General features: G+C 35.3%; 1 protein-coding gene across 1 annotated transcript in view; it reads right to left on the minus strand.

The window, feature by feature from the left end:
* Window positions 1-1344: 1344 nt before the first annotated feature.
* Window positions 1345-14107, minus strand: part of DTWD2 (DTW domain containing 2) — a gene marked incomplete at its 5' end in the record, with an annotated part of 93592 nt that continues 80829 nt past the window's right edge. The window contains 2 exons of the mRNA XM_084278210.1: window positions 1345-1552; window positions 5780-5908. Of these exons, the coding sequence (XP_084134336.1) occupies window positions 1382-1552; window positions 5780-5908 (300 nt within the window). The 3' untranslated portion in view covers window positions 1345-1381. The remainder of the gene's footprint in view (window positions 1553-5779; window positions 5909-14107) is intronic.

A 14107-nucleotide genomic window follows, 5' to 3' on the forward strand; every position in this document is an offset into this window, starting at 1 on the left:
GCCTAAACAAAAGGTCACTATTAGCTCAGGGTTAACTAAAACTTCTTAGCTAATCTCTGACCTAATTTTAACCTCTCTACTTAATTGCAGAAATGCTTCCAGTTAATACATTGGTTAGTTGTGTTTGCACACCCCACTTCTGTAGTTTCTTGCCTTGCAGCTCATAAATTAAACACAAAATATCTTTTTCTCAGACTAATTAGTACCCAATTAGCTCCATGTTCTTACCTAGAGCGGAACTGATAGTAAAGACAAGCTTTAAGCATTTTAGTCTATTTCATGAAGGAGGCATTTATGAAGAAAGTAACAGCAAAAACTTTATTTCACCATTTTTCCCTCTCTATCATAAAATATTATGTCACAAAGCTTGTAAAAAACCCCAATTCTTCTGCTTCTAGCAATTCCTATTAGAAAGAGGTACAGTTAAATCACTAGTAAAAGAACTAATTAAAGACCACATGTAAATCTAATGGATCTCCAATCATCTTTGTATCCAGACAGAAGTATTTGTTATTCCATCATAACTTCTTACAGGGCTGTTTACACTGGGCTTGTTTAACTTCTTCAGTATGACAGTCCCTGTATGCCAGGGTATGAAATATCCACAAAATGCCCCCTTCTGCAGAAGAGTGGGTTTTGCTTAAGTAAAAGTGAGTACCTGAGTTATAAACCCAAAATTAATTTCTTTCAATTCACTTTATTCTTTTTTTTTTTTTTTTTAAAGTCAGAAGTATTCAGGTTCCGGTAGAAATATATGTGGGCTTAATTTAAAAATTAAGTCTGAGAGAGAAACTAAACCCAACGGCATTGTAGAATGCATATAAATTTCTGAAAAGGAATTCTAATAATGGAAGAGATAAAAATCTTAAAGTCAAAAAGAACTATACAAATAGCATACCTCATGTTCATCTGAACTAATACAAGGAATTACAGTTTGAAAACCTACTGTAATTAGATACTGAAGTTAAAATACTCAGCAGAAATTCAATATACTTCTAAATGCTGAAGCCTTGCCCTTCCATTACATTCATATTCCTTGTCTTTTCATACTGACAAAAGCTTCTCCAAAGTAAATTTATCCAGTCATTTTGAGGAACATACTTGTCACCCAAGAGATAACATAACTCTAAATTACGTTCTGAGTTTTCTTCTTTTCTAAAGGAAATAAGAATGATCTTCTATCATCTGAACAAAGGCACCTGGCCTACTGCAAAAAAGGAAAAAGCTTGTCCATTACTGTTTGTCACATTGGTAGATAAACCTTTGCCTACGAAGGGCCTAAAATTTGTTTTATTACAGTACCATACATTTGGATCAAATCCAGATTCATATTTATTTGCTAGCTGCAGGTAAATCCAACTGTATTGCCAGTACAGTTTTCTTAAATTTTAACATTATTCACCAAAAGCTCCATTCTTCTGAGTTTGCGCTTATTCTTTGGCATTGGTTTGTCATATAAGCCATTTTTGAGAAGATGCTCCTTGCTGTGATGGATCTGGGCACCATGCTGAAGCTGGAAAGAACATAAAGCTTGAAGTGGACGGAGTATAGTCTGCAGAAAGATGAAGGGGATGGGGGAGACAAAAACCCCAAACTTTTAGAGACCAATTATTTTAGACCAATTATTCCAGATTTTGCATTCAAGGACTACTTAAAATTGCTAATAAAATATAATTTAGATGACAAACGTTGATAAAATATAACCTTTGGAGACACAGAGGGCACAGCTGAATAAGAGATGTATTAAAAAGAAGCCATATAGCAAACATACAACCACCTACCAGCTGTTGGCCTTTACTCCTTCCCGCTCAAGCCTGATTTCAGCCCCAGCTGCATTACGGTAAGTTACAGCTTTAACTTGACCTTAGCAATGGACTACAATCAATTAATACGGTTCAGCCAACAAGCTGTAATAAAATAAGTAACACTAACCAAGCTGTTTGCACTTGCATGAAAGCACCTTGAGGCAGGGTTTTAGAAAGAGGAAGAACTCACAATCAGGACAGCTGGACTGCTAGCCTGGAGACTGGACTGTGTCCCTGCTTCTGCCCATGGATATTATGTAGGACTAATGAAGCCACACAAACCAAATTTATCTCAGGTGGATCCTAATTGCAGGTTCTTCATTTTCTGGTTGCCTGACTCACTATCATGGGGCCTCAAGTGCAGATGTGTAAAGCAATCACAAATGTAACTGCAACCAGCAGGAGCTGAGTTTCTACCAAGAAAAATGTGACTCCTCTGAGCATACAGGACTTAGATTTGGCATCAAACTAAGTGCCCGTTTTTAACTTTCATGGCTCTCAACTTCAATTCACAGTCTTATATACTGGGAACAGCACTCATTTCAGAGAGGGTATAAAAAAGTGCATGAATGTTTATGAAGCTCTTGAATGCTGCAACATTTAGAGAAACACCTTTGAGAAAATGATAATTTTGTCTTTGAAAACTAGGCTGGGCTAATTCTGAGTGGAAGGGATAAAACAGAACACAGGACTGGGAATTGTAGATACCAATAAAACATTCACCCTGGACTGGAAGAAGACAGAAGTCCTCATGAAGGGAAAATATGGACACTAAACCCTCACTTACATTTCAGTATTTCTTATTTGTTATGGGTTAAACTTCTACTACATATAATAATAGATGCCATAAAAGCATATGATAGCTACACTGTCATAAAAAATACATATGCTTTTATAAAAAATTTCTTTACAAAGAGGTCCAATTTCTGAGCCATATTTCTTGTGGCCACACACTTTGTCTCGGTCTGGTTCTAAATGCAATTGATGTAACATTGAGGTGTCTCTAGTGTCACAGAGGCAGACATGGGGGTGGCAGACTGAACACTATGCTAATTACAGAAGTCATTCATCTGGCAACCTTTTTTTAGTAGGCGGATGTCAAGTACCAAAATATCCATTATATGATGGAGAAGGGATATGAGCATCCTTGGGTGGACAGTAGAAAGTAGTGAAGACATGGGTAAGCCTTAAATCTCTTTCACAGACCCTTCTATACTACAATCCAAGCACACAATCAGATTGCAGACCTGGGTCTATGTTGCAAAACTACTCATAGGTCTTTTTTGAAAGGCTTATTAAATTGATATTACTAATGTCAGCAACAAAAGATTAAGAAGGACATTATCTTAATAACCTCTTCCATCACAGACATCACAACTTGCAAGGAAGAGGCTAATGTCCAATTAGTATTCTTTGACCTGGGATAAACTTAAACTCAAGAATTGCTAAGTCCCAAATTTCTCCAATGGCACACAAGAGCTGTGAGCTGGCTGGTAGGAAGACATAACTTAATGGGTTTAATTCCATGGCTACATGTGCGCCAGGAGGTCAGTAGGTCAGTGGGACAGGCTACAAAAGCATTTTATCTTCAAGCTAGCTGTGAGGGGGTATTCAGATCATCTCTGCCTTTCAGTTTTTGTAGAAAATAACTTACTACTTTCCATGCAGTAATACACTCAACTGGGTGTCTCCAATTGGATCAGCTTTTGTGGCTTTGAGTCAAAGATCACCTTGCTGTGCTTTGACTTCAGAGAATCATTTAAAAATACAGATCTTCTAAAAAGATACTGATTGTTTGACCCTAGTAAATATTCAGAGACCAACACATGCTAAAACAGCAATTAATCCTGACTCCCAACTAAACGAAACTTTTTAGAGTCTAGGACCAGTTATTCTCAATGACATTTATCTTTCCAGTAATTCTGAATCCAAATCTTAACTAAAACAGTTAACCATTTCACGGTAGTTAAATACTTTAAAATCCTACATAAGGCAGAAATTTTACTGATACTAATCTCCAAATTTTCTTCAGCTTCTCACCCTTTGGAAATACTTTTCCTTTTTAACAAGTTCTATCCAAAGGTATTTTACACATTCCCAAGAGCCTCAATTGATAGTACCTGAAATAATAGTGTTCTTCATTCTATCCGAATATGAAGAGACTGGTGAAAACACCTGAATGTTTCTACAATTTTGCTCCCAACTGAAGTAAATAAACATTTTAAGGTGTGCATATATACATCTATTATAGGATTTATGATTTTAAATTAACAACCCCTCCTGAATTTAAGTGGATTCAGGTTTCATCTGCCATTAGAAAAGGCCCAAGAAAGTCAATGGTATGAAGCTTTTGAGACCCAGAACTGCTTGCTATATTATTCACTACCAGTGGATCACTATTCAAATAAAAATCGTCATGCTTTTCTGGCTTCCTAAAAATTGGAGTGGTGGCTATAATTTCTGGCAAGTTTTCTAATGTCTTCTTTTGCTATAATATTAATCATAGCTTAGACTGAGTATAACTTTGTTAACGTAAGGGTGTAACATGTAAATTCCATATCTTACAGCAGCCAAACAGTTAATAATTGCAGTTAATTAACAAGTTTCATAAAACAGAATAGTTTTCAATATATATTACAGTTAGGAAATATCCCAAATGATTTTTTTTAAAGAAAATCAACCTTGCATGCTACATTTGTACAACTTAGTATATTACACATGCTTGGTATGCAACCTATGTTTTGAAATTTTGCTGTAAGAAATGTCAAGTGAGTATCACAGGAAGAGATAACCACAATGCTGCATCTCTGCACTATTTCCCCTGGAATACACACAGTAATATTTCTATTTGTTTTGGGCTAAATTCCCTATTGTCGTATCTACAGATTTTTATTCTGTATTGCAGCAAGCACAGCATGTATTTGTTGACTCATAAACCATATTTTTTTAGAAAAGTAACATGCAGGTCCAGAGAGTCTGAGTCACTCTTCTCATCATAAGTAGAATTACAGGAATAAGTGTGCAAGGAAGTACTACAGGACTAGAGATTGTGATGGGAAAGGAGAATGAGGTAGAAGGAAAGAATGAACTAGACTGTTGAGTCAAAAATGCATAAAAGGTACACGAGAGCAAGACTGAACAGAAAAGACATATGGAAAAAAGGAAAAATAAAAGGGAGATTGAATAACAGCTACAGGAAGAAGAGACCCCATGTCCTGAAGACTTCACAGTGAACACGGGTATAAGTGGAAGTGTTTGGGGAAAGCACAAGACAACTAAAGAAAAGGGAAGGGAAAAGAAGAAAACCCAAAGACTCAAAGCAAACCACAAGGAAAAACAGAGGAACTGAGGAGATGGGTTGACAAGGCAGCATTTTTTTCAATAACCAAGATAGTATTTCATGCACAAAACGGGGTACAAGAGTAAAACTTGTCTGTCAGATAACTAGTCTGAATTTAGCCTGGATATAAGTTGGAGCACCAAATAAAATCTGTTACAGGACATGATCTGACCTTAACTGTTACTTTAAGCATCACCAAAGCAAGATTTTTAGCCCTGAATTTTGCCAAGTTTATCTTCAGAAAACTCTTTGTGGCAAAAGAGCCAGTCTAATTCCATGATGGGATAGAACCAAAAAATACCATACTAGAATTTAACATACTGAAAAGAGGAACAGAAAACAGTCATTCAAGACCTTTTATCTAACAAGTTCTCTCAGCACTCTGACAGCACTGTGGAATAAAGAAAAGGAGAACTACAGAGACTTTTGGAACACAAGAAGAAAGAGTCACAGTAATCTTAATCTACTAGAATGATAAATAGTTTCTATTGCTATATTCTTGTTTTAGTTTGCCGTGCAGCAAAACTTTTACAAAGTTGTTAGGATTCTGTTAAATGCAGCATTAATAGCTAAGTACTTTTGCTGTCCCTCTATTATTCACAAAAGAAAAACTCAGATGTTTAAAATTACATACCTCTTGTATACACTTATTGTTTTCCATGATAGTAAGAGCAACAGCAGCACATTCAAGTGTAGACAGACAGGTGTTTGTTGGCTGTGTACGGATTACATATTGACTTGAAATGTTGGTTTTTAACTGCACCTGAAAAATAGCAAACTCTATTAAAATAAACAGGTCAGTAAAGCAAACAAGACGCTTCTTCCCCACACTAGGCAAAACGCAGCCCTTTCTCCTCTGTGATCAGTTGTCTTCTTTTGTTTTTGCTGTTTTGTCTCCCATTAGCCAATAACATGATGCTACTGTTATAAGTGTAATACTATAATACCTGTGAGTTGCCATAAGAGACAAGAACTGCCTGTTTCTTACTGTAGAAGGCAATTATTAGAGGAAGACTGAAATTTTAGCAATCAATTTCCATAGATATCCTATAAAAAATAAAATTATTCATGTATTCTTGCTTTACTGCAACACTCTAAACACACACACAATCCCATACAAAGTATGACTGAGTAGTCACTGACAATATTTACCTTGGTTAAATATTATATGTCAACTTCTGAATGGAAGACTTTTAGAAACTATTTTTTCATATAATTTATGAGGTCACTGATTAGAACTGTTTGCTTACATAACTCATGTTTGAAAATGATTTATAGGCTCTCCCTCTAGTGATAACCACTCTATACTATCTCATAAGTTAAAGGTTTTAAGAAAAAGAAATCTAATTCAACCACTACACTGCTTATCAGCTCCAAAAGCTTCTACTGAGTTTGTAACGAGCAGTTGAAACATCACAGAATTTACATTACTAGACTTTGTGTGAAAAATTCCAGTACTGTTCCTTTATTCCTAAAATTTCCATATATGTTTAAGCACAATTTGCCAAACAATATCCTAGCGACATTGTCATTATTCTTAATCAAAAATTATCAGTTCCTTTCAAAAAAAAATTTGAGTACAGTACAAGAAACCCTAAGGAATGATTATAAAAAGGCAAGTCACTTTTCTTTTTTTTTTTCTAAATTGTATCACAGCATTTTATTTTTCTTTCTTCTCAAAAAGCCTGAGTGTCTTCTCCCTCAGCCATCATAATATTGCTCCCCTTCTGCTTGACAGAGGTTTTTCAGCATTCCTTACTTCACTCAGTATTGTCCCTCTTAATTTTTCACATTTTTGCTTTCGTTTGTAATATTTCCTTTTCCTTCACCTCTTTTACATGCAATCACCCATTCTTAAAGTCCAAGATATATCATTTAGAAAAGGGAAAGTCCAAGCTGCAGAAGATGCATGAATGAATAAGATCAAATAGCTTTAATCCCAGTGCAATGGGAATTAAAAATAAACAAATAAAAAAAGGTCGCAAGACTGATAAAGTGAGATATATGAATGTTAGTTATGTAAAGAATACAACACAATTGCTGTAATGATTTTTGCATTATGTAAAAGTACATTCATATTCTTTTCACAACTGCACTACCGGAGGTGTTGCTTTAATTATATAATTTTAAAATGACAGCTTTCAAACTCCATTTGCATCCCCCCGGAGTGAAGATCAATGTTTTTGCTCTTTTTAAGGCTACCATAATAATTACCTGGAATGCATTCTAGTTTTAGTCAGGTTATGCAATTATCCGTTGTTAACTGACCTGAAAATGCACCATTGTTCTCAAAGCAGACACAATATATCTTTCTTGAATATATTTACTATTCTTAGCTGTTTGAAATCAATGGTTACAGGTGATGTTATACAGCGTTATTTCCTGCAAATTCAGCATATTTTTGCAAACTAACTGACATACTGTATGACAAATTACTCCATGAATGCCTATTACACTATAAAGCCAATCCTGGTATTTTAAATTTAAAGTTAAGATAGTTGAAGTAGTTGATTATTCCACAACTGTAGACTCACGGTCTTCAGTCTGTAGCTCTGTGCTCTGACTGTTGAAATAAAAGAACTTTTACCTAGCACCTCACTAGCAGATTATGTTTGCTATTGCACTGTACTGGAAGCTTATCATACATCCATTAGTTTATAGTTATATTGTAGAATTTTTAGCTACTGTATGAAAGATGTTAACACTCATTCAGGTATACAACAGCAAATTTGGTCCACATGCTGGGGAACATACCCAGGGCAGATTCAAGAGTGAAGATAAGGGATACACACAAGCCTTTATCAATTACCTTCTTCGATTTGGTATTGCAAAATAAAAAAGAGAATACATTGATTTAAGAGAGAAAATATAAAATTTGAACATCAGTGTATAGAATGAAATACATCCTGAGTAGCAGAAACATATCCACTCACAGCTGACAGCCACATTCTTCATAGAGTCTCTCTACAGAGACTGAGAGAAGCCACGTCACTGACCACCTGCAGACACACTGGCTTCCTCCTCCTCCAGGCATAGACACGAGTGCCTTAAGGCTTTTTTTGTAGGAGCTGGGTTTATTTCTGTCTACTTCATTTCTTGGAGCTCATGCCTAAAAACTTTTAAGATCATCAGCATTCTGGAGAAAGGAAAATTATTTCTGACTGCAGGACAACTTCTGTAGAAAGCAAGCTGCCTGCACTCAGCTTTACACTGTGGAACCAAAATGTCTTTAAGTACAGTTCTCACACAGCTGACATTGTATGAAAGGGAATCTTTCTAACATCAATACCAGTAGCAAACAAATTTCTTCTTTCCTGGAAAAAATGAGAGAAGATAGGAAAAAGTGGTCCTTACACATTTTCCTGAAAAATTACATAGTCACTGAAATGAGATGAAAATACCACAAACAGCACAGTAGTGGACATCAGAGGAAGAATACCTGACCAGGACAACTCCCTGCTAGTTTGTCTCTTAGGTTTCTTTCAACAATCTTGTCTCCACAGAGACACAGTATGCAAACAAGACATTCTTAGTCAACTCAAATACAGTAGGCATAGCCTTTTTCTACTTGAATTTGGATAGACTCTCCAAATGACTCTCAAAAACTAAGCACACTTGCTGAGTGAATAAAACACAAAATGAGAAGCTCTATCAACTTAGAACACAGGTTGAATGGTGAGACAAAGACAATATAGAAACTATGGAAAACAATATAGAAACCAAAACATATGAATATAGTTAATACATATTTCAGACATGGGAATAATATTTTCTTGAAAGAAAAGGCTATACACACAGAATATTTAGTGTTATCAAGCATGACTGGGTAGGAGAACAACTTTACTCATTCTTAGCCAACAGGTCTAAAACTTGCCTTGTTTTTATGGAGTTAATAGTTTCAGGTAGGGTATTAAAACAGTCTCATCAAAGCTTCAGAACTCCCTAGCTGGATCAATTCTTTGAAAGCTGAACAAGCTTAATTCAAAGTTATAGAAATGATGTTTCTCCACGGTTAATGCAAAAAAAAAAAAAAAAAAAGTGATTCTCTACCCCTTAAATGACATTTCAAACACTGAGATTAAGTATACATAAATACCCTATTTAAGGATATTTCAAAACAACAATCATGATCTTTTATAACCAATTCTCTAGAAAATGATGAAGATGTCATGATACAACAATTTACTTTTATTTTTTAGTTGTCGAGGTAATTTGCAAATCATATGCACATTTTGGAGTAATTTCAGTTACTTACAAAATGCAGCTATGTCAAGTTGAAAAAACAGCAGCCTATTTAACACCACTCATCAAAATAAACAGTAGAAGAAGACAGAAAATGGAAACTATCTCAACCTATTCAGAGTAGAGAGAGGAATTTAGATAAGCTGAATGAAATTACTCACTGAAATTTAGCCAAGACACTGAAATTAGTGCATCTATTCTCTTTATAAATGCAAGGGAGTGTGGGGGCTTTCATTCCAAGCCATCAGAAGCACAAAGCAACACATACAACCAAGTTTCATTTCTACGTGCAACTCATGACCCAGAATTCCCAAAAGCCTGAATGTCAGCAATTCTCACAAACTGTTACACTAATTTAATAAACAGGGCATTCTCTGCCAACACACAACCCTCTTAGAAAACGCCATGGCCTTTAAGCATTTACAGTGGATTTGAACCACATTAAATATAGTAACCCTGCAGTATTTCTGAGGGTTGAGTTCTTCCTCCACAGCCCTCTTTGGAGGTCCCTCAGGCATCTGATAACCCCACTGATGCTGTTCAGAATTTATGAAAGCAAAAGTGTTGCCTTGATTGGGTCAAAGAACTGCTGTTTGAAATTTTAAAAATTTAAGTCAGTACAGACAGGCAACTGATTTCTGCCCTTCTTTTAAATATTAGGACTAGAGGTCTTGCATAAAGCTCCAAGCACTATCCTCAGTCCTCTCTTTAATACCAATATCTTGGTCTTTTACCTTTTCTGTGTGAATTTCTTCTTCCTTACTAAATTTACTCTCCAAACAGAATCCAGTATCATGCAAAATTATATTTGCAAAATAGAGCATCCCCAAGAACACAGGCTATAATGTTAGCACATCTGTCTCTCAAGGTACACTCAACAATTCTTCATTTTGACAGCCCTGCTATCTGCAGTTAGACTGCACCTCAAAGCTATAAAAACATCAAAACCTACCCTCCTCTGTCGTCTGTGAAAAACCTACTATTATTTAAGATCTCCTCCACTTTTATTTATGTTGATAGTATCCTTTTAAAATCTGAATTTCTGTTTGAGAATTAACTTGCTCAACTCTCTAAGTATGAAATAAGCAAGTACCAGCCATCATCCAGCCATCATCCTACACAACACAGGCAATAGAGTTCTTGTTCATACTACCTTAAAAAGTCTCTTCCCCAAAAACTCTATACACCATTTTTTTAAAAGGAACTCAAAAGGCACAAAAAACACCTGAAAGAGTACAATCACACTCTGCCATCTTGCTCATCATTATAGAAACTAAGAAAATACTGCTTTTAATGTGCTGAGGAAGAGCATTCTCTCTGTGCTACTGCGCAACAAACCTCAGACGGAAAAGGGAGTCAGGCATGGAAAGATCTTTCACTCAGTACCCAGTTGGCACAAACACCTTCTACCTGCAAGCCAAAACAAACTATTTCACGTACGTTATAGAAATTTCATGCAGTTAAATAAAATTACCTTTGTGACAGAGAAGATAGCCTGAGTAAATTTAGTCTCAGCATGCTACTGAAATTTAAATCAGGAATATAAATAAGTTATTTTGTTCAAAATCTCGGCTTTAATTCAAAGTGACATCTTAAGAGCACTCTGTTTCTAAATACTGGAGGGAGTAACTGCCATGCAACCGTCACAAATGGATAGCCTGGAAGAGTAGATAGATATCACAAAAACCTCTGTCCACTTTGCACGCCTTCTGATTGTGAATTTTTAGGCATATCCATGACATTATTATGTATGTTCCACATAAAATGCTGGAACAAGTCATAGATTATATTGTGTCTTTCAGGTAAACTTGAAATTTGTTTAATTTCTACAAAATGAAATTGTCTCAGACAATTTCCAATGAACCTCAAAACCCTTCTCTTTGCATATCCCTCTAGAGCATTTTATAGCATCAGGTTAGACTCTAGAATCTTACCACTATAACAAGCCTCCAGATATCTTACTGCTGCTGTGGTAGTTACTGTGGTATATATGTAATATATATATTCTGTCTTTGCAAGAGAACTATAATTGCTTCTGCTGAACCGTGGCTTTGTGCAGGTTCTATCTACTTACACTGCTTTCAGCCTGAGCAGAAGAACCTGAATTCAGGATTGTGATTCAGATTATCACTTTCACAGGTGAAAACCAGAACTCTTCTTACGCTCTTTTAAAATGCACCTGTGTAAAAATAATGCCCAGAATTTCTTCCAAGTATGTTGCTGTTGTCTGAAAATGTATTAAACTTCCATGAACTTTCAAGAATGTCCTTTTTGACCTTCTGAAACTGAAACAATTTAAAAGCCTGATTTTATTGCTGTGGGGTATTCACATGCTAAAGATAAATGATCCAGCAGAAATCAGTAAGCTACTCACTGAGTGACTTAATGTTCATCTTCTGAATATAATCCAACATGACGTCTCTTAGTTACATGACTATGTCAAATTACATATTTTTTAAACACATCACGCCTGCATTTCATTGTGTCTCTTTCCTGTTACTGTATTAAAAAGTTTGAAAGAAAATAAATATCCTGTAATTTGATGGATATAAAAATATTTGACACAAGTGCCTTCTGGGAACTTCTTTTTTTTTTTTTTACTGATATTCTGATCTTTTTTAAAAAATATCTTCTTAATAAGGATAACTCAGACTGTACAAAGCTTTCATTTGTTCCTTGCTTTCATTTTAGACATAGTTGATTGACAGGAAGAGATTTTAAATTGCAAAAGCAATGTGTCCTTCTGAGACAGAGATTCTTACATCAGAATCCTACAAGAAATTTTTTAAGTAAAAAAAAGAGAAAGCAAGGAAAGGGAAAGCAAAGGAAGGGAATGTGGCAAAAAAGTCTCACAGGTATATTCTCCACCCCGCCTCAGCCAAATTTTAAGTTTTTAGAGTGCTCCTAAGGAGATTCAGCCAAATTTGTTCAGTAGATCTGGGCACAGAAGCAATAAACATAAAAATGAAAATGCTGCCTTTTAAAAAGTAAATCACAATAAATGCAAAGCTCTTATGATCACACAACACAAAATTACATTTTCCACATGTAAGAAATCATTGTAAAAAACACTTTTAACAAAACCCATTACTGATAGTAAAATTTCTACATGGAAAAGTTTCTCATATAGCAAGATTCACACTTTATAATTTAGCTTATGTAAAGACTGAAGACTTTGACTCATAAACATGAAAGTTCCATTTATTAAATACTTGAAAGAATTGCAAACTAAATACTTAATGAAGTTTAAAAAACCTTTTCTAAATACATCTGTAATCTAATCCATATGTCTATGTTGATCATCTTTGCACATGATACTGTATGAAGTGAAGATAAAAATCAGGTTCCAAAGCACAATTCTTTGCAGAAGAACCCGGAAATTGAAAATATTTATTATCAAGTACTCCCACTGCTTTGAGAAAGTCCAGCAGCAACCTAATTCCTTAGGCTAATGCATTATGAAGTCAAAGACATAGACAAAAATACTGAACAGTTTGCAGTGGTCTCCTTAACACTACACTTGTTTTATACAACTATTTACAACAGGTCCTTCTTCTGCCTACACAATCATTTCTGAAGTGTTTTTACCAGGAATGTCATTACATTTTTTGTCGGAACTCAAATTTTTAGCATCTTCTCAAAGATTCTAAGAGAATTCAACAGTTTAGTACTTGTCACTTCTTGCAAATAAAATTGTTGCCACTTTGTGTTTTCAACTAAGGTATTATGAACTCCTGCAAACTTCAGAAGTAAACAATATTTTGGAAGTGGATGCTTATGCCCACCTGTGTATTTTGAATCTTTAATGTTGCATACAACATTAAAGGGGTAAAATTATGGGATCACAATGTTTCCAGCAATTGCTCATGATATTTGCCATCACTTACACCATCCATGGAAAACACGTAGTACGAAGTAAGTGTCCACCCTAAAAGAAGTTTGGAAAATTAATCTATGTCAACCTGACAACCTCTTTTTTTTCAAAGAAGATATCTACTGAATGTAGATATTCAGATCTAAATTCAGTAAATAAAATTTAAACAGTAAGTATGTATAAAAAGGGAAATGAACTCTTCAGTATTGATGGTCTGCAGAAAGTATCTAACTTACTAGGTAAGTAACATGCATTTCTCCATTGATGAAAACTATCATCAGTAGAAGTTATCTAAAACAGCACTTTAAGTGCCCAGATCAGGCTGCTGACAGTGACAGATAAATATCAGCCCCCAGTGCTGGAAAGAGACTGAAGAAAGTTTGTGCATATGCATCCTGTTCCCTGAAAGAAAAGACACTGAACTTGATGTCATGAAATAATCTGAGCTCACTAAATCACAGTGCAACTTTAGGCAAACCACCTTACTTCTCTGAGTTTCAAAGATTCTACCCGTGAAATGATATTTACCCAATGCTGTAAAGCACTTTGAAGGCTGAGGGAACCCATGAATGAGAAGCAGGAGACCTATCAGAAATAGTGTGCTGCTACTGGAGATAGGAAGATCGTCTTCATTCTGATATTTTAGTGTGATCTACTCCTAAAAAGTCTGTGGGGATGGCAAGGAGGAAAAACGCAAAGAGGAATTAGGCCAACCGTCCTTATGTATAAGGATAAAAGAAAACCCAGGTTGCCTTCACTATTTATCCTATGCTTCCTGTATGAATATTTACATGAAAAAAAGCACTCATATTCAGAACATCCCAACCAAATAACAACAAAAAACCT

Source organism: Gallinula chloropus (assembly GCF_964237585.1).
Source record: "Gallinula chloropus genome assembly, chromosome: Z".
Lineage (NCBI taxonomy): Eukaryota > Metazoa > Chordata > Aves > Gruiformes > Rallidae > Gallinula > Gallinula chloropus.